Raw genomic sequence first — 26,433 nt, 5'->3', positions numbered from 1 at the left:
AAATCCTTTTCCTTGTCAGTGCACTGCTTGGTAATTTAATCTAATACCACATGTCAGATCGTTTTGTGTATGGTTATAGGGTACAAGTCGCTGCGAGGCAAGTACGCAGCAATTCCCTGCCACATCAAATTAGCAGCCCCGATGGTGACGAAGGTGGAGTGGGCTGAGGACCAGGCTGCATGGCCAATAGCTGCTCAGGTGTTTACGTGGGTACCTATTAGGATTTTTAACTGTGACGCATATTCTGTAGTACGTGTTCTCAGACACAGTCACACAGGCAAGTGGTAGGTTACAGTCGAAGGACGACTGAACATATTCTCTCTAAGATAAGGGCCTTACATGAACCCGTGGGGACTTTTTTAAAGGGTTAGCTGATGCACCAAGAGGTGCTTAGATGAAACTGGATTGTTTTTCAAAGCATTTGTATGTATGTACATTTAGTGAGACTATTTCGTTTAACCTCCTAGGACCTGGCGTCCACATATGTGGACATCACATTTTGGGTTATTTAGACCAAAGGGCCTGATATCCACTTACGAGGACATTATACTGCTACTGGTCTATAGAAATTTTAAACAAAGATCCTCATATGTGGCTCTTATTTTTCTTAGAAGCAAAAATCGGGTTTAAAAAATAAATAACATCTGGTAATTCTTTGTTTTTACATTCATCAGGTCCCAATCAGCCCAAAGATCAAAGAGAAATAAAAATGCTGCTGTGGAAGAGTTCGGGTCTTAGGAGGTTAATGGTGTATGTGAAATTGTGCGTGTGTGCATGTACATATGTATGCTATGCAAATTTACACAACCCTGTGTGCAGAACACATACTGGGTGTGCATGTGCACAGAACCTCAGCTACCACTGTACACATGTTATAGTCTTTGCATTCTTCTGCTGCTGTGCCTGAGCTGTGGTAACGCACACATTTCCCAATAAAGTCTCATCTTCAATCCTTAAATACACTGAACTCACACATGGTCAGCATTGGAAACAAAGCTGCATTCAGAGTTAAAATAATGTATCACCTGATTCTGATTCAGCTTCTATGCTGAAGGTGGTTCTTTTATGCGTTCATGATTGACTGAGTCCACTCAGCGTATCAACCAACCCCACAACCTAAATAAACTGCTGTTTTGCACATATATGGTGTTGACAGAGTATTGGGTATAGGGATGGGTACCGGTGTCCGGTGCCATGATGGCACCGGTTCTGACATAAACGGTAGTAACCAGACCGAAAAGCAGCGCACATTTCGGTGCTTTATTTCGGTGCTTTTTTTTCCTGAGCTGTGATACACTTCTAGCCAATCATTTTACGTTTCCGAGGATAGTAGGCGGGGCCAGGTACGTACGTTCTGTTAGAGCAGAGCTACAGATTAAAAATGTCCAAGGCGAAGCGGTCAAAGTCTGGCTGTACTTCACAGCAAAAGATGCAAACTCAGCAGCAACAAGTGCTTTAAGCTGATACTGTGATACTGTCAAAGGAGGCAACACCTCGAATCTGATGAAACACCTGGCGACGCATAGCGTTTTTTTTAAAAGCCGAGAAATGCGCCGTATTTGATAGCTTGCTGCGAGACCTCACACCGAGCGCATCTACTGCGGGTGTGGTGCCTGTTATCGGACCCGGAGTTAGAACATCCCCCAAAAACCCGAAGAGGAGAGTCCTGGCCCCTAGCCCTGCCAGTGTAGCAGAAATGATGAGGATGATGATGCAGCAGCAGCCGTTCTTCTCTGCGTGAGTAGCTTAATGTTGTTCTGTGTAATTTACGTTGAGTAGGCTAACCACGTTATTACATTAATGCATGTAAGGTGAACTAGCAAACATCATCATAGCTACATGCGGCTGTCTTCTTGTTTGATGGCAGATACTCCCTTCACCCTGGCCAAAAAGGCTAAAATGACCAAAGAAAAAGTGGAAAACAGTTAAACATGAGAGGTTTTTGGACAAAGTTTGTGTTTTTTCCATTGTTTAAGCACTGCTTCCAGCCAAGAGTGATACCATATATGCCCCATAGCTGCAGAAAAGGCTAACATTGTTATCTTTTTACAAAAAACCAGCTGAACATGAGAGGTTTTTGGACAAAGTTTGTGTTCTTCATTCTTTAAGCACCGGTTTGAGCACCGTTTGAGCACCGGCACCATTTCAAAAGTACCGATTTGGCACCGGTATCGGATAAAACCTAAACGATACCCATCCCTAATTGGGTAGATATTAATTTTTCTCCAGTCTTATGTGATCGCTGTAAACTTTAGTGATATGCATGTGCCGGGCGCCTCGATATGAATTTTCAAGTTGCCGTTTTTTTCATAGGAAGCCAGTTTCAAAAGCTTAAAGAACAAAGCAGTTGTTATGGAGACAGGGGGAAACAAAAAGGTGTTTTGCCTAATTTGCACTTGTATGGAGAGAAACAGTGGTGTGGTCGCCCACGCAGTTTCTTTTTGTAGCACAGTCTTTGTCCTGGCATTGAAAAATAATGATCTATCAAGACTGCTACATCATGCTAGTTGAATAAATGACAACAAAATTCAAACCTACTCTGGCTCAGAAAGGATTAAGACACCACTTCCCTCATTATCAAACTGGCATTTCAGTCCTTCCTTTCCTTTAAGCGCTGATGCTCGGTGCTGCCACTGAACCGCTCTCCTCGGTCTGCTTCAAACGACTGCTCAAATGTCATTTTGCTCCTTGCATCTGTGAGGGCCAATCTGACCGACTGGCCACGTAACATTTACTGGTCATGTTTTTGCATTTGCACATTTTCTCACTTTCTGTCCACGAGCAAAAAAAGGGAACAATCCTTAGTGTCCCTCGCTGCCGGCCCTCTGAAAACAGCTACTTAAAGCCACAAACAGTGATTTGGGGAGGAAGAGCACAATAAATATGTTAGTTTTATCTGGGGCTGCTGCATAAATGCACCCTACATAATATCATTTTTGGTAAGAAGTAGAAACCATAAATATACTTACCATCGCTCTAAATAACACTTACACAGCAGAGGAAAAACAGACTAGCCTACGTCACAGCAGCTGACATGTCTTTGTCGATTCCATACATCAACCCTCTGGACTGTTTGCAGTTATACCAACATGAAGTGTGGAATAGGTTACACGGCGGTCTAAACTAATGGTCACCAGGTTTTGCAGAAACCTGCAGATGCACATATGCACAGGTAAAACCAGCCGTGTCCTGATATTTGGGCCGTGTCGTTTTAAACATGCTGTTTCTCCTCGGTGAGCCAACCACTTAAAGCCAAATCTATGACATTTATGTAATTAGATGGCAGGAAGGGAAAATGTCCCAACAGATAAATCCTTTTTTCCTACGTCATCAATTTACAAGCTTCAGATCCAAAAGGAGACCAAACTATTCATTCAGACAACATCTTTATCACATGTCAAATTCTGTATTTGGTGTTTATGGTGAGAAACACCTGCTAGGACATGAATTACCTGTAGTGACGGCTGCCAATTTTAAGAGTCATGACCACTAACAGCTCATTTCTTTGCTATTGAAAGACCTCTAGGATCAGAACAAAATCATTGTAAAGAGTAATATCAACACATCTGTAATATGGCTGCGGCTCTTTGTGTCATGCACGTATTGACTGGTCTATTGAGTTTCTTGCAAGGTAAATGTTTCAGTGGAAAAGCGATAAGTAACAAACAGCTTGTGAGCCCAATCTCTCATGTCTTTAATCAGCCTTTTGCAACATGCAGCCGTTGTCAAATGGAATTAGAACTGGCCATTTCATTGAGACGTGGAAATGGTTGATGAATGCATCACCTGTGTGTGACAGATGTGACAGATGTGACGGCTCCCTCAGCTGCCCTTTGAATATCTAATGGCTGTGCATTTAGACACGGCACACAGTTTGGTTCTTCTCCAGCCTTTGTGCGTTTTTGAGAAGAGAAAACATATCATTACATTGTCTGGTTTCCAGATTTAAAGACCTGCATCGGAGCGAGACACATGACAGCACGTGCAGAATAACCTGACAGTCATTTGGAGAATGTTATACTCAGGCTGGGACACATGCAGTGGATCCTACGAGCACTTACATGTGTTTACTGCACATCAACCAGCCAAAGGATCAGTTTAAATTCATCATCACAGCAGCACAAGAGGACCAACAAGTCGCACAACAGCTGACACCACCGAGCAGACGCCTGCTCAGAGTTATGTGACAAGAGAGAAGACACACAGAGACACACACACAGAGACAGACACACACACACTCCTCGTGCCTATGGTACGACAACTTTTCTCGTGCCTATGGTACGACAACTTTTCTCGTGCCTATGGTACGACAACTTTTCTCGTGCCTATGGTACGCTGCGCAGAAAAACCTTGCCACACACACACACACACACACACACACACACACACACACACCTGCTCAGGAGCTTAAACAGCAGAGTAAACATGGACTTGTGTTTATTAGTGAACCACATAATAATAAATGTTGTGCACTCACAGCAGCTGAGACACAATCCTGGCAAACACATGATCTTGATGTTCACTGGCACTAAACTCTTCTGCATGAACTCTGTTTACTTACAAATGAATGTGTTTGTGTTTAAAGGTCAGTTTAAAAGCTGAACTAGTTATCAGCTCTTTGCACTGTCATTGCTACTGTAGCAAAAAGTGCACATACAAAACCATAGACAGGTCCTCATCATATACGTCAGGCTAGTAGGTGTGTGCAGGACTTCTACTACTTTTCTGAAGTTCAACGTTTGAATCTTAATCCTGTTAAGAACGACAAAGTCATCGCCCTTTGAAAAGGTGTTACTGCATTCTTATGTTCTGATACAGACGTATCATTTGTACCCCACAAACAATGCTGAACAGGAAGTGAAGTACTAGATGAGTCATTGTTGTAGGCTGTGTGTGTGTGTGTGTGTGTACTGCTCATCAACCTTTCATCAGGTGTCTGCAGCAGATTAAAGACACAAAGACAGCCACACTGGAACATCAAACAACCACTCTAATGGTGCAGGAGGTGAGAAAGGTGTGTGTGTGTGTGTGTGTGTGTGTGTGTGTGTGTGTGTGTGTGTGTGTGTGTGTGTGTGTGTGTGTGTGCAGTCAATATTCACACAGTGAGTATTGACTGCAATGTGAGAAGCCTGTAAAACAGAGTGGAGAAGGATCAGATATTGTGTCTTGAGGAGCAGGTGACAGCTGCAGACAAGGCTCTCAAATGTTTTCAAGATGTGGGAGCTGGGACCGGCTGCATTAATGGCTAAACGAAGCATCTGTGAAGGCAACGTGCTGAATGATATACACGCAATGATATACATTGCTGCTTTGCAGCAATATATGATGGCATACAGATGTAAGTATTGTTCATTTCAGTACGACAATACTGAATATTGCCAGTACTAACCCGAGTCCTGCAGACTGAACTTTAGGCAGAAAGTCTGATTTTTAAAGCTAAAGCTGTTGCTAAAACATGGAGTTTTTAATCATCCACACACGAACCTCTTCTTAATACTACTATGCAGTGCTCATGTATGTAAGGCTGAATGAGGCACGCTGTATTAAAGCACTATTTAAGAATCAGTCCATTTATAATGAGCCACGCGGTCAATAAAGGTCCGTGTCTACAGTTCTTACATGAAGCCTGACTCGATCATGTTCGCCGCTTCGTTTACAGAGCAATCATTGGATCAGGGCTGCCTGCACACGTGCGGCTCATTGGCCAGCACTCACTTCTGTTTCTGCTTCAGACTTAGGAAGCTCGGCCATAGACAACATCACACACACACAACAAAGCCGCCGACCGTGTAGATCACCTGACATGTGCTCATACACACATCGCATGTCTCTTTGGTCAAGCTGTCAGCAAGCATCAGCTGAGGCCGGTGAGCAGGCCAGATGTACAAACACGCCCAACAGACACGAAGCCGCCTACTGCCATCCCCCTTCACCTTTAGCACGAACACGCTTCGCATGCACATGTGTGCGTTTGTGATACTACACTATACAGTTATTACCTGTAATAAGCTCTATGCCATCACTCCCTGCTGTTAGTTTAAGTGATGAATAACCAATAAGTGGCAGTTTGTAAAACGCGACATTTCACGATAAAGACAACGTAGCAGTTAGACCGCCAACCAGCCCGTCTGCTGCGAGGGGATCTGAAGACATTTCAAACCAATTTTATGAGGAATGTGTTCATGCTGAGAAACCTGTGAATCCTGGCATCCTATTAAATCCAATTCACTTACAGCAAATATAAAAATAGCCGTCTTCAGCTTATGGCATGAAGCTAACCGTCAGTGACAGCAGGTTATAAACAGAACAACACCCCCAGCAGCACCACGTCTGCACAGCAAGTCTCAGTTTGTACTAAATACTCATGTCAGACACGCTCAGGTGTGGACAGAGAGCTGGGTAACACGAATCATTAAGCAAACACTAAGAAGCACCGAGCCAAATGTCAAAGCTATCAGCACCAGTTTATCGTAACGGTGAATAAACCGTATTCTGCAACTGAAAAGGAGACGGAACAAATAGAGCTCTAATTAAAACGCAGCACGTCTCGTTCACGTATGGACACTTTCTATTGTTTGTATGGACGAGGAAACCGATATGGCATCACATAAGCATGTCACACAGACTGTCAGGGATCTGCCTGAATAGAGAAGGCCCCCTACGTGACGGCAGACACACAGTGCGGTGAATCGCAGCAGCTCACACTGGGCAAAATGCTATTAACACAGGACAGGCAACGGCCATATCTGGCAATCAACAGAGGGAAAGGGAGAGAAAGATGGCGGTTTGACCTTTTCCAGATGGTATAGCCTTTAATCCTTACTACAGAGTCCTGCTGGGGACATGCAGACTGGAGACGTCTGATAAATTAGGCTCAAATGCCACCGTGAATCTGCATTTGTATGTGTTCATTAACAAAAAAGGGACACGAGCGCTTTGAAGTGGGTCCACTTGGAGAGGCCTGTGCTCGTGGCGATGCTCGTCGAGTGTGTTCATGCATCTACACTTTCCACTGAGCAAGGCTGGAGTCACACAGCGCCTTCACTTTGTGCCACCTTTCTGTGAAATTGCTCTAAACGTTATAAACAACAATTGTATGATGACAATTACAGTGTTCCCTCATCCATCCATCCACGGTTAGCCTTATTCAGGTCGGGTCACGGTGGGACTGGAACCCATCTCAACCAGTCTGAATGTGGAGAATACGCAGAGCGTTAGTAAAGTGAGGGCCGTTATAAGGACGAAGGACAGCAGAGGTGTTTGAAGCTACTGCAGGACAGGCATATGGTAGGGAGACAGAGGCACTGACAACATGAGAGCAGCGACAGTGAGGTGTGTGGTACGAGTGGCAGATGGGTTCGAGGGGGGGTGGCATTACAACAGGGGTCTGCTCAGAGCCCCTTATGTTTGCAATGGTGATTGACAGGCTGACAGAGCTCGCCACGCGGGAGTCTCTGTGGACTACGATGTTTGCAGACGACACCGTGATCTGCAGTGAGCTTAGAGAGCGGGTGGAGGAGAGCCAGGAGAGGAGGCACGGTGTGGAGAAAAGATGAATGTAGGTATGAAACAGAACGCACGTGAACTACAGCCAGTGAAGTTTAAATATCTCGAGTCAAACACCTGAAGCAGAAAACAAGAGAGGTGAAGGAGTGAGTGCAGGTAGCGTAGACCGCGGCCTCGACGGGCGCGGCCTCGACGGGCGCGGCCTCGACGGGCGCGGCCTCGACGGGCGCGGCCTCGACGGGCGCGGGGTCTAGCTGTGACAGAAGGATAGCAGAGTGAATGTGCAGTTTACAAGATGGAGACCTGCTATGATGTATGGTGGGAGAGGCAGAGCTGGAGGCGGCACAGTTGAAGACGGGAAGGCTTTGATTTGGTGCGAGCAGGAAGGAGCAGATTAGAAACGAGTGCAGGACAAAGTTCAGCCTCCTGCAGCCATAAACACACGTTCATGGAGGGACAGCAAACAAACACTGGACAAAGAGTGTTGGATGGAGCTGCCAGGCAGGAGCAATAGATGGAGACCCCAGAACACTCATGGCTACAGTGAAGGCACACGTGTGACAGGATGCTGCGCTAGTGTGAGGCGGAAGCAGATGATCTGCTGTGGCGTCCCCTAAAGGCAGCAGCAGGAAAACACAGCATCTAACTGTCCTCTACAGAGCAGCTTTACAGCCGTTTTCATTCCTTTGTGAAGTCTTTGAATCCCTGATATTCAGACACTGATACAGGCGGAGCACATTTCTGTTTGCTAGGCCTCGTCTTCACGTATCCGAGCGTACACATTCAACCTGTCGACTGTGTTTGTGGCGCTGACGAGCTTATAATAATGGCACACTGTGTAGTCCATGCAGACCATCTAAGTCCAGCTTTGGTGAGTAAAAGTCTTTTTACTGCTGCTTATAACCATGAACACACACGTCATGTGAGATTTCACAGAGAGACAAATAAAAAAGCTGAACTTCAGCGGCACAAACCTGATGCTCTGATCGTGTCGTGTAAACGCTGAATAAAAGAAACGCTTGGTGCTGAGATTTTAATGCCCCCTGCTGGACGACAATGCAACTCTCCCAAAGTCATTAAACACCACATGAGAAAACAGTACAGGCCAATTACTGTTCACCACAATAGAAATCATCTTTTGAGGCATCGCAAATGTCATCCAGGAGTGTGTGGCAAGTATACGGGCACCAGGCTGGAGCCAGAGCCACAAATTAAGTCTGACATTTCCCTCTAAAAATGCTCATTAGTCAAACAAGCCGGATGTGATAACTGTAATATCTCTAAATTGCAGCAATTAGAAAAGGTTTGCCGCGGGGACATGAACATTTTCTTTGCCGTGTAAAATGTCAACAATGGGACAATCTCATCAGCCAGAATCAAAATGAGCCTGCATTACTGTCACTATGACAAGGTGTCCAATAAGCAGCACCTGCTAAATAATCTGTGCATTACCCATCAGTCTAATTGAAAAGTGTCCTTCTGAAACTCAGCTGACGGCCTCAGCAATCACACTGGATTGGTACCAATGCAAATATAACTACTTATGTGAGCAAAAACCTGGGTCTCATCTTTGAAGGGCCCAACACAGCAACACAGTTCATCAAAACGCCCTCGATACAGCCTGCTCTCTGTGCTCATGTAGAGCTGTGCAGCAGCGCCCTCTCCTGGCTCGGATGAGGCACTGCTGAATTTTCTAAAACGTTGATGGAAAGACACCAGACACGGCCAAATTCCATCCAGAGTAACTTTGTGCGTTAGAAATGACCTCGACCTGTCCTGTCATTGGGAATAACCAGGACCAATCAGAAGTGGGGATGTGAAGAGGAGGCACAGGACGCCGCGCCGTTTCTCAGTATTACACGTCTGTGGTTTCATGTGTGGACTGGGTGGGTTGTTACTGTGACAATTTTATATCAACAGCATATTTAGAAAGTTGCTCCTGTGTTCAGTCCTTACTTTGACCACTGTATATATTGCTGATACCACCGTCCTGTATTACAACATCGATGTCTGACAGACATGGAGAATAAAGTTATGAAACGAGCTTCCTTTACCTTTTTGATGGAACTGCGAGCCTTCTCCTTCCACTGGTGGCTGCTCAGCTCCAGGGTGCAATGGACGTAGGTTTCTCTGTCATAGGAGCCCAGGATGAACAGTCTGAAGAGCCCCAACAAAAACACATTCAGAGATAGCAGTGAAGTCAGATCTATCCATTGGCCTGAGTGTTTGTAGCTCACCATACTGGACAAGACAGAGTTTGGCCCAAATATGTAAAGGAACTACACAACACGACATGTCTGAGTGTAGCGTTTACACATCCTCTGTGTCGCCTGAGCCAGCACTCCATTGGACTGCCTGTGGGTCAGAGTGTGTGGTCAGCACAGGTGAGCTGCAGGACGACGTGAAGGCTCATGTGATGTGCCTTACTGTCACAGCCAAACACTCAGTCATGAAGCATCTGAGAACATTTACTGCAACATACGCATGTTATCATCAGCACAGGGACCTGTTCTGGATCAGTGCCGTGCAGTCCTGTGAAGAAGCTGACATCTTAATCAAAGTTGAATCTAAATGGTTTCTGGTGCCAAACACAATGCAAAGCCATCCAATGGGCCAGACCGGCCCCGCTGCAGGGGCTTCTGGGACGCCAGTGACTCGACTGGTTTAGATCAGACACATTTAAAAAAGCAGTGGTTTCTTTGCAGGTTCAGACCTGCATGTCAGTGGGAACATGGTTGTTTCGTGGTTTTATGTTTGAGAGCCAGTCACTCGTGTGTTTTAGCAAAACCAGCAAACACACAGGTCATCATCATCATCTGACTTCTCACCACCGACTGTAAACTGTAAACATTCCTACTGTACAAGCAGCTCCTCCCACTTTGCCAGTAAGCCTCTTTGTGAAAAGGACAGAGGGAATGGGAAATGGACTCACTCTCATGGAGCGCTCCCACAAAGCGCTCTATGCAACATGCCACAGTCACTGTCTTCTATGCTGTTAAGTACTCCCTAACTAAGAGCAACCTGGGGTTAACATGTTGCCCAGCAATGTTTGGCAGGCAGACTGGGGGGTGGAACCACCAGCCTTTGCATCAGTACCTGCTCTACCCAGAGGAGTATCACTCTGTGGCTGTAAAGCAACTGTTACATCCCACGTTTATACAAATCTTTGTGTCTTTAAAGTCTGTAACAAAATAAAACAGTTGGAGCAGAGAAAGACAAACACATGACTGCTTCACAGCATGCAGAAAAATCACATCTTATGCTCCAGTAAACCAAGTCCCCAAGACCCTCTGCAGACCCAGTCTGGACTTAACAGACGCACGAATGGTAAACCAGTGGATGCTTAGCTCCACTGGACAGCTTATTAACCACATGATATTCAGTCAGATGCACTTTGTAGTACAGAAAGGGAGAGACACTACATATTTAAAATGTGATTTAGTAATAAGATCCAGTCATTTGGTGGCCTGTGAAACACAAAGCATGAAAGAAACACACATACATCGACGACACGAGCTAACAAAGGACAGAGCTGTCAGTCAGAGCCAGCCGAGGCTAACAGCTCCAATATACACGTGCCAACCTTGGACAGAGGAGGGCGTGTTTGTCTCTGAAAGGAGACTCCTCTGTCCAACATCATGGACTAATGTACAAGCTAAAGTACACACAGGCAAAATGTGACACCATAACAAGCGGGTGTAGTGCTTCCCTTTGGAATAACACATTCCCAGTGGGCAGGGTGTGGGCCAACATAGCATTAAATCTATCGTTTTTATTTCGATAGCATAACATTATGTAGCTCTTTGACTACGTGACCTTAGCAAGTAGGGTCATCTGGAAAAAAACTCTTCTCTCCCACTTACATGGGGTCACGCTGTGGATAGGTCGCCAGACTGTAGGGCTGCCACGATTGGTCGACTAGTCACGATTACGTCGACTATCAAAATCGTCAACGACTGATTTAATAGTCGATGTAATCGTTTGAAGCTTTGTAAGATCACAAAGGACGCAGGAATAAGTAGCAGGATTTAAGAGTGTAATAACGGACTGAAACAGAAGATGGCAGCACTGCATGTACAAGGATGCCAGCTGCCGTTAAACCCCGAAGAAGAACAAGCTGTGTCCCAGAATTCATAGCGCAGCCCAGCTCAGTTTCCAACAATGGCGGCAGCTAGTTAGTTTTAATGTTACTCTTATTATTCTTTCTGGGTCACAAAATAAACGTTTAACATATTTTCAGGGAGAATGTAGCTGTGTAAACCTCAAATATCTGCTCAGTTTATCAGGACACCACATATTTTCAAAAGCGCTCCGACGTTTTCGGAGACGTCTGGGAGAACACCCCGGCCTGGTGGTGGACTCAAACTCGGGCTCCACCCTGCTCCCCTTTTTAATAATCAAAATCATAAAATCAGCTAAAGATTTTAATGCACGCCGGTGTTACTAACATGACAAGAATGGCCACGTTGAAAAGTTACCAACATGTATTTAAGTTCTGTTGTGATTCATTTCACGTCTTAGTATTTTAATGTACTTTTGTACAGGGACCCAGTTATACAACTATAGATCAAAGTTGCTGTGTGACAACCTACAAACAGAGATGAAGTGTCTCACCTGCTGCACTCAATGAGGCTGACTTTGAGCCGTCCTTCTACCAGCCGGCTGTCGTGCACTGACAGATCCAAATCACAGGCTGAACCGTGCAGAGGCTGCACTTGGAAAGGAAAGAAGGGCTTGTACCTGGAACAAAAACAGCATACGTTCAGTTAGCTGCCTCCTGACAGGGGACACACACTCCCCTCCTCCTTAAACGCGAACTTTAATGGGTTACCTTAAAGTAGTGCCAAGCATGTTTCAGCTACCACTCAGTGAACAGAGAATGCTCAATCTGGTCGTTCACATTGTTATGACAGGAAAGACCACAACGAGATTTTAGTGTGACACCAGTTATTAGGGGTGGGGGAAAAAATCGATACTGTGTAGTATCGTGATATTTTGTTTGCTAATAATGTATCGATGCAGGGACAGCAGAAATCGATATTTTGTTACAAAAAAGGTTTTGCTCTGACTTCAGAGCATGTTGATCCTTTTTCTGAGCAAGAATCCTGACGCTGTCCAAATGTGTTTAACTGTTTTTTATGGCAGCAATAAACAAGACAGTTTACTGATTTTAATTTAAGACATGTTTTATTTTAATTAAGTTTAAAACTTTTTTTATTTAATGCAAAATTATATTTTGTTTTAATTTACTTTCCAATTCTTCAGTTGCTGAAGGGGCTGCATAGTTTTCATATTGCATAGTTCAGAATAGCTATAATTGTACCAGATGGTTGCATTCAGTTCAGTTGGACTAGACTGTAATACAAACCGTTCAGTTTGTCAACAATAAAACTGAAATGAGAGAAAGACTGAGTGCGAGACTTTGTTATTAGATAAATAAATATTGATAAAGTTTACCTTTATGTACAGAATCTGAATATCGCAAAGTATTTAAAAAAATTGCAATAATATCGTATCGTGAGTTAAGTATTGTGATAATATCGTATCGTGGGATGTTTGGTGATTCCCACCTCTACCGGTTATGATACAGCGTTGGTCTAAGCTGCTCGGTAATACTTGTTAGAAGTCTGTTCACATCTGGGAGGGGCTGTGCAAAGACAAATGGAGCAGATGTTCAGCATGTGCACCACCGCAGGCTTCCTGTCCTCGACTCGTACTCCAACGTGGACAATCGGTGGGTAGGCCTGCTGTAGCTTACACATAAATATGTATCAGGGATTTTTGTACGATACTGTGTTTTCAAAGTGTAACAAAATGTAGAAACACAACACGAGTAATGATAATGACATCTGGTTGTAAATATCAGCACCTATTTTGGCCTCTCCCTTTCCTCTGGTGCTCGACAACGCCCAGCCTCATGTGGCGAGAGTATGAAGGTTTTGGGTTCGCCGACTTGCACCCACACTCGCCTGTCATGTGAGCTGTTGCAATGAAATGTCAGCAACATGAACTGACCTGATTATTGTGCTGTCTTTGAATTCAGCCCTCTGTAGTTTGATAGATCCATCCTTGCCTTCCTTACACATTACCCAGTCCATATCAGTACGGCTATACAGCAGGATATTTCTGCAGGAAATCTACGTCCACACTGTAACTGCAGACTTATTTCAACCCTACAGCGTAACACGTGCACCTCCAGAGCAGTGCAACCACTACACTAGCTAAATGCATACCACAACAACTTGAATGGTGTGAAAGGTTGCAGCGTAGGGATAAAAGGAGTTTGCAGTTATGAGAAGTGTTCCTACGAGTCTTATTTTAAATGCACTATTAAATATCTGCCGCAGGTTCTACATACGATCATATTAGAAACAAAGTAACTCAAGAGCAAATATAGCAACGCCACATCGATTGGTGTGCAAACCAACGGCCAGCTCATTGGTGTGTCCGCTGAAACGCACCAAAGAAAAGATGGAGCAAACAGACTCAGTCTCAACTTACTTGGCCCTCATTGGAGGGCGGCTTAAGTATCCAAGTAGCACAAAAGAAACATCCACAAATATTTCCAAAAATGAAGTGTTATTTTAAATATTGTCTGATGAGACTGCAAACGTGAATGCAGATTCTCTCAATCTTAACTGAAGCCCTTCATTGAACGAACACAAACACATCAGTCTGTGCAGACACGTGGCAGCACTGCTGCTATCACTGTGTTTGTGTCACTGAACTAACACAGCCTCAGCATGTTTGTGCTCAGACCTCGGCCTGGTCCGGGCTCCGAGCCGTGCTAAAGGGACCTCTGGCTAACACGCCGGGTTCCTGTCGGGCTCGTAGCCGAAAACTAGCTTTACTGTCTGGGTCAACTTTGCTAGCGACGGACAGAGAGAGGCGCTGAAAGGACTGTACTGCTTCAGAGGCAGCAAGCACAGTGTTCAGTCTCATGCTTGGGTCATCAGCTCAGCATTGATGACATATGCTCACTGACGAGTACAAGTTCATTTTGAGTGGATGCTGTTAAAAGTCATTGATCACTTTAAGCTTGAAGTGGTCGTTGTGTCCTTGGGCAAGACACCTTAACTTACCGCCTACTGGTGTTGGCCAGAGGGGCCGATGGCGCGATATGGCAGCCTGGCTTCTGTCAGTCTGCCCCAGGGCAGCTGTGGCTACACCTGTAGCTGCCTCCACCAGTGTGTGAATGTGAGAGTGAATGAATAGTGGCATTGTAAAGCGCTTTGGGTGCCTTGAAAAGCGCTATATAAATCCAATCTATTATTATTATTATTATTATTATTAAAAGCGCTCCGACGTTTTCGGAGACGTCTGTTACCCACCAGCTCGACAGCTGACCGGGAGCTCGAGGCTCACTCGAGCCGGCGAGAACAGCGCACTCCCGACGCATCATTTTCAGATCGCTGCGGTCTTTTTGCTACTCAGGTTAAACATGATAAATGAGTCACTTAGATAACTTAAAAATCGTATTGTTTGGCTTTTTTCAGGGTTTGATTTGTTCCTGAGTAAATCGGTTTGGCTGAGATTAAAGTTACAGTTTCACACAAACGGAAAACTGATGAAACAGAATTACTCCAGTGTCCTGTTATATTTGACATAGAAAGAACAGACGCTGAGTTTATTCAACTCCACCGAGATAATCTGCAAATTTCATTCAAGTTTAATAAACTATCATCTTGTCTTTATTTTTAGTGAGCACCTGAAACACTTCCAGCTGTAAGCTCATGATAGTTAGAGCAGATGCTGCTGGACGCCTGATCTGATCAGTCGACTAAACGCAAAAATAATCGGTGACTAGCTGACTGTCAAAATAATGGTTTGTAGCAGCCCTACTTGAAGCTAACAGAAGCAGCCAAATAACTGTTTTAACGGCCCCTCCTTCAGCTGCAAGCAGATGCAGCAGCGATTCATTTACTCAAAGAAAGAACAGCAGCAGCCTGTGTTCAGTAAAAAACATTTAAATAAAACCCACCATGGTGGGAGGGAAACCAGCTTCTTTTTTCCACTCTAACCGTGTTTACAGGCCGTTCCAGTGTTTCTGTCTGACACACTCGACCAAACAAAGCAAACAAAAAAAGAGGAAAAGAAACCGTTGAAGAGCACAGCTGCTCCGACCTCGGTGAGCTGACCTTTGTCCTCAACTGAAACCACAAGTGAAAACAGTAAACATTGCATGTTTCTATGTATTAGAAGGCTTTTTAAAAACTGTGACAGCGTCAGATTAAATCTGCTTTGGGTGAATGAAAACAAACACACCGATGCTGTAACCGCCGTGTGTCTCTGCACAGAGCTGACAGACCAACCCAGAGCCAGCAGCTGAAGAACTGATCCATGTGCCGGGCTCAGGTTGCACATCAGCAGAATGACAGACTCTTTGGAGAAGCAGCTGTTAGCCTCAAACCACATTTCACTATGAGTGCCGATAAAAGTTCTAATAAAGTTATTTATTCACTGCTTAATGCATTAGTGATATGACAGTTTGCAGGGAGAGCTGTATGATGCCTGGGCTAAAGCTCCAGCACACATTTTGCTCCCAGCTGTGCTACTCAGCAAATCCCAAAGTCCAGTCTTCATTACATCATCTCATCACACTCGCTCTGCACGACTGTGGTGATGCAGGCTCGCATGCTTTAGCTGCAGTACTCTCCTCCGCACTCAGCACAGTGTGTCAGCGGCTGAACAATTAAATTTGCAGGTGAAAGAGGAAACAAAGAGCCACTGAGAAGACTTTAACACCTGTGTAGCATGAACATCTCTGATGCCACCCAGCACACCCAGCTCTGCAGAGAAAACAGGGAAAGTCGTCCCAGCATCTCCTGATACGTGATGTTCTGCTGCGTGGCTCCGTGCATATACTTGGTTGTTTACATAAGCTCAGTTCATTCAGTTTGCTTTTATTTATATTGTGCCAAATCTCAGCAGGCGCTGAAGGTGCTTCATGTAATGAATGACCCTCATTTAGATCATTTATTAGAGCTGATGAAGCCAGGATTGATTTTAGAGTCAGCTAACAACTCAACAGTAAATCATAACTCATGGAAACGTTAATCATGAAATATGGACAAAGAAGTTATGCTACAAAACAGAGCATCCACTGTGAAATATTGAACTAGTCAGCCCCTGCCTTTTAAAACAGACCTGTTCATAAAGACTGTAGAGGTGGAAGCGTGACGGATGCTGGTGGAGCTCTCGCATCCTCAGCTTGGCTCTTCAGGCCTGAACTCCATCTGATTTGGCTGCTTCTTTTCCTCCACACTAGGGCTGCCACAAACGATTACTTTGATAGTCGACTAGTCACCGATTATTTTTGCGATTAGTCGACTAATCAGATCATCATCCATTGGACATAAAACTTACAGCTTATTGCACCAGCAGCATCTGCTCTTATATAACTATCATTAGCTTACAGCTTTAAGTGTTTAAGGTCTGTGCTAACTAAAAATAAAGACAAGATGATAGTTTATTAAATTTTAATGACATTTGCAGATTGTTTCGGTGAAGTTTAATAAACTCCTTGCTATCTAAAATATAACAGGACACCGGAGTAAATTCTCCAGCATCTCACACTTCTGATAATCAGCTGTCTGCTTGACGTTTATTCAGCTGTGTAAAAACTATAACTTTAATCTCAGACAAACCGATTTACTCAGGAACAAATAAAATACTGAAAAAAGCCAAACAATAACATTTTAAGTTATCTAAGTGACTCATATATCATGTTTAACCTGAGTAGCGAAAGACGGCGGTGGGTTTGAAAACAATTTGCCGGGAGTCCGGTGTTCTCACGGGCTCTAGTGACCTAGCCCCCGGCTAACTATCGAGCTAGTGGGTAACAGACGTCTCCGAAAACGTCGGAGCGCTTTTGAAAATATGCGGTGTCCTGATAAACTGAGCAGATATTTGAGGTTTACACAGCTACATTCTCGCCTGAAAATATGTTAAACGTTTATTTTGTGACCCAGAAAGAATAATAAGAGTAACATTAAAACTAACTAGCTGCCGCCATTGTTGGAAACTGAGCTGGGCTGCGCTATGAATTCTGGGACACAGCTTCTTCTTCTTCGGGGTTTAACGGCAGCTGGCATCCTTGTACATGCAGTGCTGCCATCTTCTGTTTCAGTCCGTTATTACACTCTTAAATCCTGCTACTTATTCCTGCGTCTTTTGTGATCTTACAAAGCTTCAAACGAGGCGTCGACTATTAAATCAGTCGTCGACGATTTTGATAGTCGACGTAATCGTGGCAGCCCTACTCCACACACTGTGGGCCGTTCTGTCTGCGGTGCTGTGTGACACAAAGACAGCCCTGCTGCATGGATACTCTTACATCAATATTGATTAATATCCCAGTAATGACTTGTTTGACCACCCTAATGGTCACCGGAGTATTCGGGGGGTGCACCACCTTGTATGCAAACGGTTAAATGTTGTTTATGCTACATTGTTTCAAACTCTATGATCAAGGCATTCCTTTGTCCCCCCCCCCCAGCCTCTCGAGCTTCTGGGGGGGGGGGGGGGGGGCTGTAGTGTTTTATCACAAGCACATCCATGTGAAGGTTTGTTTGATGTTTGGTAAGCGTCCTGCCCTTTTTATGGCTTCACTGTGCTGTGTTTGGTGAACCAGGGATTGAACCACACACTGGGTGTGGGGGAGATTACCCCGTATGACCAGGATGTTGTTAGAAACAGTTGTGATCAGGTCACACAAACGCACCCCCATGACACACACACACACACACACACACACACACACACACACAGTGCCTTGTCTTTGTAACCAAAGGGGGTTTTACGAGGGGAGGTACTTGTGTAAACTATCGTTTACTGTAACGGGGTTTTCCAATAAAAGGCAGCGAGCGAGGCCGGAGTCGGGGTCATTTTGTGGTAGGATTCGAAGTGCGTTCCTGAGACACCGACGAGGCCTCCCTTGTGTAAGTAAATCGATCGACTGCTGTTGCTTTGTTTTTCCTTCACGACAATAAGTCTCTACACCAGCGGGACGTGGAAACACAGACCCAACACAAATCTTCAAATAACACTGAGGAAATGTTAACATTTTATTGTAAGATCTCTGCTGTTACTGAAGTTTGGCTAACGAACCCACAGAAAGAAAAAAAAGGAGTACTGGCATATTAACCAAAATAAAAGAGAAATGGGGGGTTGTTGTTTATGTTTTCCATTTAGCCGAGGAATCCATGAACCATGCTTGTGGAAAGTAACGCGGTGTAAAACACGCCGGGACTGTATGCACAGGCTGTAATGACATCGTGGTCAGCCCACTGTCTGGGACTGCTGCTGGAGAAATGCCTCATGGGTATCACTGCAAGCTCACCATAGCTGCAAAGTACTCAAACACTACTGTGCAACCTTTACACACTGTTATTAAATACACTGGATACATACATGCATGAATAGGACCTTATTCCTGATTCAAGCCCCAGCTGTAAGCAAAGTTAGTGCACGCATGCACACGCATGCACACGCACACACGCATGCACACGCATGCACACGCGCACGCGCACACACCTGTAAGGACTCACAGGAGTCAAGTAGGTCCAAGAGAGCAAAGAGGAAATCATGCTGCTGTGAGAGTCACCGCTACGCTCCAGCACATCGCTCCGAGTGGAACAAGCCCCGCCTTCATCAGACATGGTTAATTTTGTCAGTCTGACAGCTGGACTGTAGGCACGCCCATCAGCAGCAGCTACCTGCCACGTCTGCTCTGACTTGATAAGAAACCGCAGTGAAATTACAAACCACTGACCCGAGTTTCTCTTTCTCAATGACACAGTCGCTCCGCTTCCCTTTCTTCTGTTCCTGTCACTGCATAAACTAAATTGTGTTGCACAGAGCCTCCGTGACCGAGCGTGTCCCACTCTGACTCTCATCATGCACCCAACACAAACACTGACATGAGAACGAAAAATGCACTGTTAAGCTTACCTGTATAAAGCTTCCACTGTTTCATCAGGACAAAGTGTCCATGATGATTTTTAATAATGCAGAGCTGTCATTTCTCTCAGGCTAATAAAGCTAATGTTTGAAGTCACAGGCAGGATTGTAGCATCGCCGTTCTCATGCTAATGTTAAGATTTAAAACACGGGGAATTATCTTGACAGGATGACAGCTACGCTGGAACCCTCTGTGGCTCATTACCAAGGTCAGAAGCTCCTCTGAAGGTGTAGTAGTAAATGCAGCATTACAGACAATAGCTACTGTGACCATCACTGAAACCAACACTCAGATGCTCAGCTGCAAGACGAGCAAAGCCAGGAGCAGTACCCTCCACGGGGGAAGACACTGGAGGCCGAGCAGCCAACTCCCTCGCTGTGCCCGAGAAGGACAGCAAGCTGCCCATAGCTGAGGCCAAGCACAGACTCACAGCCTTGGCCTAACAATGCTCGTGTCAGCAGGTCAGGCCAAATTATAGATAATAAAATACGGTTAAAAGTGGAACCTGGGGGCAGTTAGGATTTGGGAAATGCATGTTGTCAAAATGAAAATGACTTGATGTCACAGAATCGACAGCAGCATCCTTTGTCTGGAGTTTGGTACCAACATTTATGAGGACGATTAAACCATCCTTACAAACAACATGAATCGTTATTAACACTGAAAACAGAAGTTATAGAAGCTCCAAGTGGGAGCAAAGTCTGAAATGTGACTCACGTAGTGGGAGAAACGTCGAGCGAGGAATTTGGCTCCCAAATGCGAGTAAACGTGTCAAACCAATGCAGATGCTTCCACCCAGGAGCAGTGCATGCAACAGGAAGGTCATTATCGTCAGATCAAGATGCAAGAGGCAACCATTTAAGAGGGACAGCAGTTCAGCTGCAGCAGCTTCACTCACACGAAGGCCAAGCTTCACATAGAACTGGCTGCGTGTACGTTTACAGTCAGCGACTACGATTAGAAGAAGAAAATGCTCCTCTGCTGCTATGTGATGATATCGAACATCTGCTTCTCAGACTGAAGCTGAAGTATGGGCCGGTGCTCAAAAGGGACCAGTTCAGAACTGGCTGGAAGTCTCATGTTTCCATGGTAACAATGGCTAGGATAACATCTACATTCAGATCTGTCTAAATCGGGATGGGGAGCTCCAGGCCTCGAGACCTGCAGGTTTCAGATGATGATCCAACACAGCTCCTTAAAATGGCTAAATGACCTCCTCAGCGTGTCCCCAGGTAATGAACCCATCATGTGATTCAGGTGTGTTGACCCAGGAAGCTGCAGGACAGTGGCTCTTGAGCCTGGACCTCCCCACCCCACCTCCCGGGTCAGAAACTCTGGTTAACAGCGCACATGATGTTCATGCATCAGTACTTCCGCTAATATAGTAACGTAACACAAAGTGTCCCGAGATGATCGACGTCGAGTCCTATATTGATGCAATTTGGAGCAATATGCACGTGATAGCAGAAGAGCAGCGTTAGCTCAGTGAGGCCAGAGGGTCAGTGCAGTCTCTCAATGGAAAATATCAATGAAAGTGAAGCAATGCTAAAACTACCGACACTGGGCTGCAGGACCTCCATATCCTCAAAAGATGATCACCTCACTTTGTTACTGTGACACATCGTCTGAGTTTTTCTAGAAAGCAGCACGTGGTTTAAAAAATCTACCACAAAAACACAAGTTCAGTTAGGGCTCCAATCACAGCCTGGTCAGCTGTCAATGTGAACATCTGCCTGCACTCTCCAGGAAACACTTTCAGTTTAACGTCCTGTCATTGATGCAAACTGTGGAAAAGTCATGTGTGGAGGACGAGCGAGAGGAGACACTGAGACACCTTTACAGTAATCTAACAAGTCATCAGCATGTCTGATGTTACGGCACCTGCCTCTGTTCTACACGCTGAAGCTGAGCTGAGGAGAGACAGAGCGCCACGGACACGCGCGCCAAGTACAAGGGTTGAGGTAAAATATTCAGGTGTGCTGTACACTTTTGTTCTGGAGAGGGAGCAAGTCAGAACTATCGGGTCTCTGAGGTCACATCGTTTTCAAACCCAGCGCCGTCTTTCGCTTCTCAGGTTAAACATGATATATACGTCACGCAGTTACTTAGTTTTAATGTAACTTTTATTACTCTCTGGGTCACAAAATAAACCTTTAAGATATTTTCAGGCAAGAATGTAGCTGAGTAAACTTCAAATATCTGCTGTTTATCAAGACATCGCATATTTGCAAAAGCGCTCCGACGTTTTCGGAGACGTCTGTTACCCACCAGCTCGACAGCTGACCGGGAGCTCGAGGCTCACTCGAGCCGGCGAGAACAGCGCACTCCCGACGCATCATTTTCAGATCGCTGCGGTCTTTTTGCTACTCAGGTTAAACATGATAAATGAGTCACTTAGATAACTTAAAAATCTTATTGTTTGGCTTTTTTCAGGGTTTGATTTGTTCCTGAGTAAATCGGTTTGGCTGAGATTAAAGTTACAGTTTAGAAAAATCAACCGAGCGTGACCGAAGAGAAAACAGATGATGGTTCCAACGCCGGAGAGATTGTCGAACGGAAGAGCCATAGAAGTTCCGTAGTGTGAAGGTATTTCGGCTATTTCAAGTCTGACAAAAACAGAGTAGCGCGCACTGTAAATGTGCCGAAAGCAAGTCTGGAAATACAATAAACTGGTGCATGCGTCACACTGTGCGCCACGTTATTGTTTCGGTGAAATGAATTTCTACAATACTGTTAATTCTGCTCTCTGCAGTGTTTAAATGCTTACATATACACACAGTTACTGTCCCTCCACACATACGACTCGGTTCTGCTTCTATGCCCCAGCTTTGTTTACTTTTTCCCACCGAGGCTTCTAGACTTCTGATTGGCCAACATTTCTGCACGGTTAGGAATCTAGCGCCACCTGCTGCTTTGGCATGTTCATAGCAGCGTTTTCCTTCATTTCTACCTTTATGTGTGGACGGGATTATTTTTTAAAACGAAAACGGAAAATCTCCGTTTTCAAAAATACCCGTGTACGTGTGGACGTAGCCTCAGTCTCTGACTGGAAGCGCTAATTCGTCATTCGGCTTTTGTCAGACTAAAGTAACTGTTAAAACTGTTTGAAAAGCTCAGCTATACAACAAGGAGAGATTGAGAATTTCCTTTTAGTTCTCAGTTTATTTGATACTGACAAAAGTTAGTCAGTTTTGTCTGTTCTTCTGTAAAACAAACTAAGATTTATTTTTAGAATTAATATTTTGTTTCTAAGTGGAATTGACAGTTTAGTCTGTTTCGTTTGTTCTATTTTGAAACTTAAACGCTTTAGCGGCTGCCTTTTGTGTAGTTTGCAATATTTGCCTTTATTTATCTGAAAAAGTCTCATGTTCCTTAAGTACATCTACCCTGTTGAACTTATTATGGGAAATAAATATTTAAAAACAAGCTGCTGATTATTTCACATTTTACTTGTGAGCAACAGCACATTTAAATCTTACAAATATAGTTATTTGGCTTATATCGTGATAGATATCGTTATCGCCTGAAATGAAAAAAACATATCGTGATATGAAAAAATCTCATATCGCCCAGCTCTAGTCGACTATCAAAATACTGGTTTGTGGCAGCCTAACTGATACCTTTAAAGAGAAGCTTGGGACCCACCTGTGCAAGCTTGCTTTGATTAAGCTTTATTTTCTATCTACTTTTGGATCATAAAACACTTTGTAACCTTTCTTCTTGAAAAGTGCATATAAAACTTGACTTGCTACACGTAAGAAAGAAAAAGGGGAACAGTTCCTCTCTTGAACAGAGCTGAAACTTTCTCACTGCTTAAAAGAAGAACTGGAAAGAAAGTACCATTCAAAGCATGAGCAGAGCTCAGAAAATAATGAATGCTACACAAAGTTAACACTCTTCCAGAGTCTGAAAGGTCTGCCAGCAAAGACATTCTTCATTCTTAAGCTACCGGCCGTAAACACTGAGCCACGGACGGATTGTTAGACTTGCTGCCCGGTGTGCAGTCACCCACAGCACGCATACGACTCTGACCACCTGCATGTTTACTGTCATTTTGAGAGTTTCCCTGATTACTTTATATCTTTCAAGTCATGATATTGTGTCTCAGTGGGTGATTTGTGTGTTTTGTGACCACTCTCTATAACAGAGTCTTTGCGTAGCCCTTTGTGTTTTTGGCCATTCTCTTTGTTGTTGTCTGGTTGTGGGAGTTTGGGGTCTGGGGGCTCTTCCCAGGTGTTTCATTTCTTAGTTTGGTCGTCATCTTTAACATTTCATGGCTTACATGCTCAGCACACTTTACTCCGCTGGGTCTGGACCGTACCTGATTTTGTAGTTGGGTAAGGTGTGTTTCTTCTTGATGACCCGTTTCAGCTGGTTGACTATGATGGAGGTGAGCTGAGGCAGTGGCCTCCCTTCAAACTGGGACTTCACCTCAAAATCCACCAGTGGATCCTCGAGGAAGGAGAAGGACCAGTGGGAGAAGGGCACGCGCGTGAACTGCAGCCTCAGCCTGCCCACCACGCGCCTCATCTTGACGAACAGGTACGCAGACTTTCCGAACACCAGCTCGACGTCGATGGCGAGGTGGAAGCCGCCATTGTACTCGATGTCCACCTCGAAGTTCAGCTCTTCGGGCATCCCGTCCTCGTTCAGATGCGCCGGCTTCATGAGTTTGGCGGTCTTAAAAACCGGCAGCGAATTCCCGAGAGAGAAATCTTTCAGACTGAGTCCCTCCAGGAGCCGACCAGCTGTCTTGGTCTGCAGCAGCTCCTCAAACTCCACCTTAATCTTTTTGGTGAGCCAGTGTCTGACGACGGGAGTGTCTCTGAGCTCCCGGAATAGGAACAGAAAGATAGCGTTTAGGAAATGGCACGTTTCGGCTTTTCCTGCATCGATGGGCTCGCTTTGGGAAGGCGGTGGCGGCTGTTGTTTCGGGCCGCCGCCGGTGACGGCTGCCTCCTGCTGCCGCGTAGAGGCGGCCTCTGGCTGCTTAGATGCGGTACATGTCGTGCTGTCCTGCTGCTGGCCTGCTTCGGCATGATGGCTATTAAAGTAATCCTTCAGCGCGTTACCGGGCACTACTTTGACATACTGCACTGTCCTGCCTACGGGCTCAGGGCTTCTCCGGTATATTAGCAGGAACTGTACTATCAGCGTAACGACTGCACCGAAAACCGCGGAAACGAGTATTAAGTAAATCATGTCGAGCACGCGCCCTGATATCCACTCAAAGTGTTGTGATAACACGAAGCAAGTTCTACTTGGGCGCTCTCAAAGCTGCCATATCATCGGCTTCTTTCCTGAGCTTCTCTTAGCTTCTCACCTGATTGGACGAATGGGTTACGTGACTGTGCGTGATGACGATATCAGGTTTTGATGCGTTCAAGCAAACTGCGAAACCTGTTGACCGGAGTCACCGGGTTCCGCGGCCCTCTTTGTAAACACGGCTTTCCTTTGGTCACAGTCTTGAACATACGGCTGCCATGTTACCGACAACCATCACTTCCTCTAAATATTCATGTTTATTCTTCATATTTTAGTGCAAATGTATTCAGTGCCAATAGAATAGCTTTATTGTCACCATACAGATGTACAAATGCATCTCCAACTCAGATGAGGGAGAAGAAAGGGGCGTGAGGTGCACAGTTTCTGCAGCACTGTATACATATGATGAACAGTATTTTTTTTTAAATTTAATATATATATATATATATATATATATATATATATATATATATATATATATATATATATATATGTATATATGTATATGTGTGTGTGTGTGTGTGTGTGATATACAAATGAACAGTTATGTTATTTCCTCTTTGTGTGAAAAAAACCAAAAAGCACAAACTAAAAAAATGTGAACGAATTTAACTAAAACCAAATCAAAGGGGAAGACTGTCTAAGACCGTCTAGCATGTTTTTCCTGAACACTCCTGCAGGGGTCACTGGTGTCTTTCTCACTGCGTTGCACTTTTTGTTGTTTTACATTTCAAATGAACAATTAAAGAAAACGCACGAAGACAGGTATCATGAAAAGAAAATAGGCATTGCACTATGACACAGGTGGAGCATGGTGGTGGCAGCATCAAGCTGTGGGGTTGGCAGTAACCACAGAGGGAATGACAGATCCACTGGATCCAGCCAAACAAAGAGAAATCTGTGATTTATCAGTATATCCTACAGTCCAGATGGAATATGGAAGTCACAGGATAGAATTTAGTCTTAGGACCAAAACTCTGAAAGTGTGAAAAACACCCAATCCCCTGAGATTTGGCTCATTTCTGTTCAATAACTGTATATTTAACAAAACCACGTAAAATATGCTACTGTGCCATCCCCTTTCAGAGGTACCTGAACAAATTGATTAATTACAAATCAATGTGTAAAGTTGATTTTCTCTTTTTATTATGCATATTGTTTCCAATACAGCCCTTTTTGAGCCCTTACATCTTTTTAAGTCATCAAGTAAATAGTATGAAATTTTAGGACATTGAAACCATATCTAATATTTAAACTAAGAAGATATGCTATTTTGATTTTAAAAAATAGATAATCCTTTGAATTTCATGACACTACCATGTTTAAGAAACAGTTGGGTTGCGGTTGTGTTGGCTTCATCAGGTGGAGGCTTGTAGCTTGGTTTCACAGCCTAGTGTGAAGCATTAGGAATAGAAATCAGCACCTACGAGACAAGGTCAAGGTCAAGTTTATTTCTATAGCACATTTCAAACAGCCGATGCTGCACAAAGTGCTTAACAATATAAAAATGGCATTAAAAAGCAACAATGTAATACATTAATAAGAATAAAAAACAATAATAGGACAATAAAAGAATTAAAACAATAACTAAAACTATTTCAAATAAGACCAGAATGCCTGGGTCATAGTGTGTTAAAAGCCAGGGCATAGAAATGTGTCTTTAGTAAAGATTTAAATTGATCAAGTGTTGTGCAGATCTA

At 44.4% G+C, this 26,433-nt stretch overlaps 1 protein-coding gene across 1 annotated transcript in view; it reads right to left on the bottom strand.

Annotated features, from left to right (window-relative positions):
• Positions 1 to 24,810, bottom strand: part of pdzd8 (PDZ domain containing 8) — a 40,470-nt gene extending 15,660 nt beyond the window's left edge. Inside the window, exons 1-3 of the mRNA XM_082558393.1 lie at positions 23,790 to 24,810; positions 12,121 to 12,246; positions 9,561 to 9,663 (exon numbers count right to left, since the gene is read on the bottom strand). Coding sequence (XP_082414519.1) covers positions 9,561 to 9,663; positions 12,121 to 12,246; positions 23,790 to 24,670 — 1,110 coding nt within the window. The 5' untranslated portion in view covers positions 24,671 to 24,810. The remainder of the gene's footprint in view (positions 1 to 9,560; positions 9,664 to 12,120; positions 12,247 to 23,789) is intronic.
• Positions 24,811 to 26,433: the final 1,623 nt, after the last annotated feature.

The sequence above is a fragment of the Aulonocara stuartgranti genome, assembly GCF_965226115.1.
Source record: "Aulonocara stuartgranti genome assembly, chromosome: 13".
NCBI lineage: Eukaryota > Metazoa > Chordata > Actinopteri > Cichliformes > Cichlidae > Aulonocara > Aulonocara stuartgranti.
Note: the sequence above shows the minus strand (reverse complement) of the source record. Positions and strands in the feature narration are given on the sequence as shown.